Here is a 3,484-nt window from a genome sequence, read left to right as displayed (position 1 = left end):
ACATGTAGATCCACTCCCCCCGAGGGTATAAGTATGTTCGAAGATAAGCCGAATATGTCACATTAACATTTCCTACATTTTGCCTTCTACGGTCATCGGCACCGACATGCCCTCCATGATCTTGAAGATGCCACCTTTAGCGACTCTAAGCGCCATTGCTGCTTATGTTGTTAGTGAAATCTCCCAGCCGCGATATCGACTAAATCGTTGAAGAGACTAATTCCAAAAGTTCATAGTTTATCATTTACACCATCTATACTCTGATATACAATATTTGGTTTCATCCATTAAGAAAATACCCAGGTCCAAAGCTATATGCAGCGACCCGCATTCCATACACGTTTCATCTCTTCCGAGGCACCATAACTCCACGAACGCAAAGGCTGCATATAAAGTACGGTCACGTTGTCCGTATTGCTCCTGATGCCCTCTCATACACGTGTAGCGAGGCCTGGAACGGTAAGGCTTCGCAAGGTAGCGAAGAGCACTTTTGATAACCCTATGCAATCCCTCAAGACATCTACGGCCTGAAAATAAACAACATGCGTGGAAATTTCTCGAAGGACCCCAAGTACTACATCAAGTCTGACAAGGATACAAGCAATATTGTAAGAGCCGCTAGATTATTGGCACAGCAGGACGACTGCTTACTTATTCTAGTCTAACGCAAATGATGACGACCATCGCCGACTACGTCGAGTCCAAGCGCATGCCTTCTCGGAGAAAGCGTTATCTCTGCAAGAAGCTTACGTGCAGAAACATGTTGAACTGTTCATTTCTTGCCTAGGTGAAGAACTAAATATCACCAAGAATGGTGTCATTAATGCAGTTAAGTGGTTTCATTATCTTACTACAGATATTATTGGCGATCTGGCATTTGGCGAGAGCTTTGGAGGACTTGAAAAGAATGAGATGCACCCGTGGCTCGAGAATCTTTTTGGGAGTGTTAAAATCTATTCGTTTTTCCGAGAGCTGTCTCGCTATCCCAGTTGGATGACTTACATTACAATAGCATTGATATCCCCCAGACGGCAGCTGGTGCATTCCAATAAGGCTATTGAATTTGGTGCAGAGCAGGCACAGAAAAGAATTAAGCGCGGAACAGAGCGACCTGACTTCATGTCTTATCTTTTGTGACATACTGATCAGCGAGGGTTAGTTCTCAGAGACCGAATAAATCTCAAATTTATCTTTGACGCCTCTTTTTTAGGTTATCCGAAGATGAGATTGCTATATCGTCGATCACCTGGATTATCGCGGGGAGCGAAACTAGTACGTTAAGATCCTTGATCCACACTGAACATGACTTGTATTAATCGGTAGCAACAGCGGCCACTTTAATGTCCGGCCTGACTTACCTGCTTCTCAAGAACCCTGGCACATTGCAAAAAGCCGCTTCAATCATCCGAGGCGATTTCCCAGACTCGACCAGAATGACTTTCCACGAGCTCCAAAAACATGATTATGTAAATGCAGTCATTTCTGATGGTCTTCGACTGTACCCTCCGGCGGCAGATAGTCTTTTCCGCGTAGTACCGGCTCAAGGTGGCATTGTTGCTGGTGAATTCGTTCCTCCACATACGAGCGTCACGGTCCATTTGTTTGCCGCGTTCCGTTCTCCATTGAACTTCCGACGACCCGATGAATTTCTCCCTGAGCGGTGGATAAGGGATTGCCCCCTGGAGTTCCGGTCGGATAACCGGAGCGTATTCCAGCCTTTTAGTATCGGACCAAGGAACTGTCTAGGCAAAAAGTAAGTGTGGATTCTCTCCTACCATTCTTCGTGCCCTGAAGATAATGCCCATTTTTTTGAATGTCTGCCAAAAACATATAGATCCTCATCTTCTGGAAACGAATCTAACCTTCTTACTAGTTTAGCATGGGCCGAGATGCGCATGATCCTTGCTAATCTTCTCTGGCATTACAACTTGGAAGAGCTCTTGCCAGATAGCACAAATTGGATTGAGGAACAAAAAATATATATGCTCTGGGAGAAACAAGATCTCAACATTCGAATCAGCAAACGACATTAAATGGTTCAACGCGGTAGCCACCTGGATTTGGGATTTCTGCGACGGACATGCCATCATGCTTTGCTGTTACGACCCGCAAGTTGGGTTTCGCCGCTTGTATGCTTGTTAGTGATGCCGAGACTGCCAACATTCTTTCCGAACTGTCGAGAGGGCATCAGTGCTCAAAATAGTGTCTTATATAACCGGAGTAAACTAAGAACTTCCGATCTTCTTCCGAAAGCCACTTCTTTGGGGTTGTAAACTATCAAACCAGGCCAGATGTTACACTCCACAGCGTCGCTCAAAATTATTGGCTATTATGAGGAATGTAATTTCCCTCCCAAGTCACCTCTTGTTCTCAATAACCTCTTTAAGTAGCTCTGACCCGCTAGAATTTCCCTAAACGCATTAACGGATGTTGGATTGCTAGCAGAAGGAAGTGAAACCCATTCTGGAGATCATTCTACCCCGAGTCTATCTAGCAGCAAACCATGAAATTTAAAGAACTATATTTAGGATACTTGTACCTAATTGAGAAAGTTGGTGCCCATTTTGGAAATGATGCTCGGACATATCGTGATGGGAGATATCGGTAACTTTCACCCAGAGAAAGCACCCGCAAAGGCTAAAACGAGTCTCCAGGATCTCTGGGCTCTGGCAGGCTCCACATAGAGGTTTCACGATCATGAGGCAGATTTACCATTTCCTGGTCGCCAGAGTCGTATTCCTCCTGAAAAGATGGCTCGTCCTCTGTGGTATCGCCTGTAGCGGACCGACAATGCACGTTGCAGCCGGCTTCGGAAGTTTGGTCGTCGAGGAGGGCGCGAGACATTTTGAATTCCGCCCATACTTGCGTCTGAGGTACGCTGGGATGACGAGTGGTCCTAGTTCTGATTTCATGTAATAGGAGGCGGCGCTCCGGCTTTATAACAAGTCATATCGAATCTAGTTGCTCCCAATGGGGGGAGGGATTGCAAGCGCATGCACTTTTCACCCATACTTTCTGCACATAGATATCTATTTCAGATACTGCACATTTCGGACAATTTTTCACTAACAGTCGGGTCAAACACATTTCAACGAACTGGTGAAACCATGGGATATTGTCAACAAGTACAGGCTCTCGTGGCTGTGTTCAACGTTGTTGATTCTCAACCAAACACAGTGCATCAAAATCGAGGGCTTGTTGGTCTTCAGAACATTGAACTGGTGTGGGTCGTGATAGTCTGATACCAGCTCACCAAGCTGAGCCATGGCTCATAAACACGCAATAGTCAGTTTTTACGTGCAACACTGAACTTTTAAACTCAAAAACCCTACATCTTCGAATTCACTTTCTGCTGTTTTCTTTACCCATTCTTACCACTTCTGCCAATTGCCCAAGCATCACCATGTCCCCGCGTAGCGCATGCGGCTGGCCAGAATGGGAAGAGAAAAATCTTCTCTCTTGGCTGGACGCCCATGGGGAGCTG

General features: G+C 45.7%; 1 protein-coding gene across 1 annotated transcript; it reads left to right on the top strand.

Annotated features, from left to right (window-relative positions):
* Positions 1 to 542: 542 nt before the first annotated feature.
* On the top strand, positions 543 to 2,033 carry N7471_013530 (cytochrome P450; the record flags this gene model as incomplete). Its single annotated transcript, XM_057286249.1, has 5 exons — positions 543 to 608; positions 661 to 1,133; positions 1,211 to 1,272; positions 1,330 to 1,753; positions 1,874 to 2,033. 5 exons carry the CDS (start codon positions 543 to 545, stop codon positions 2,031 to 2,033), a joined length of 1,185 nt encoding a protein of 394 aa, XP_057129574.1.
* Positions 2,034 to 3,484: the final 1,451 nt, after the last annotated feature.

Source organism: Penicillium samsonianum, assembly GCF_028829775.1.
Source record: "Penicillium samsonianum strain IBT 33392 chromosome Unknown utg000009l_segment0_segment0, whole genome shotgun sequence".
Taxonomy (NCBI): Eukaryota; Fungi; Ascomycota; class Eurotiomycetes; order Eurotiales; family Aspergillaceae; genus Penicillium; species Penicillium samsonianum.
The sequence above is the reverse complement of the archived record's forward strand: the minus strand, read 5'-3'. Positions and strand labels throughout refer to the sequence as shown.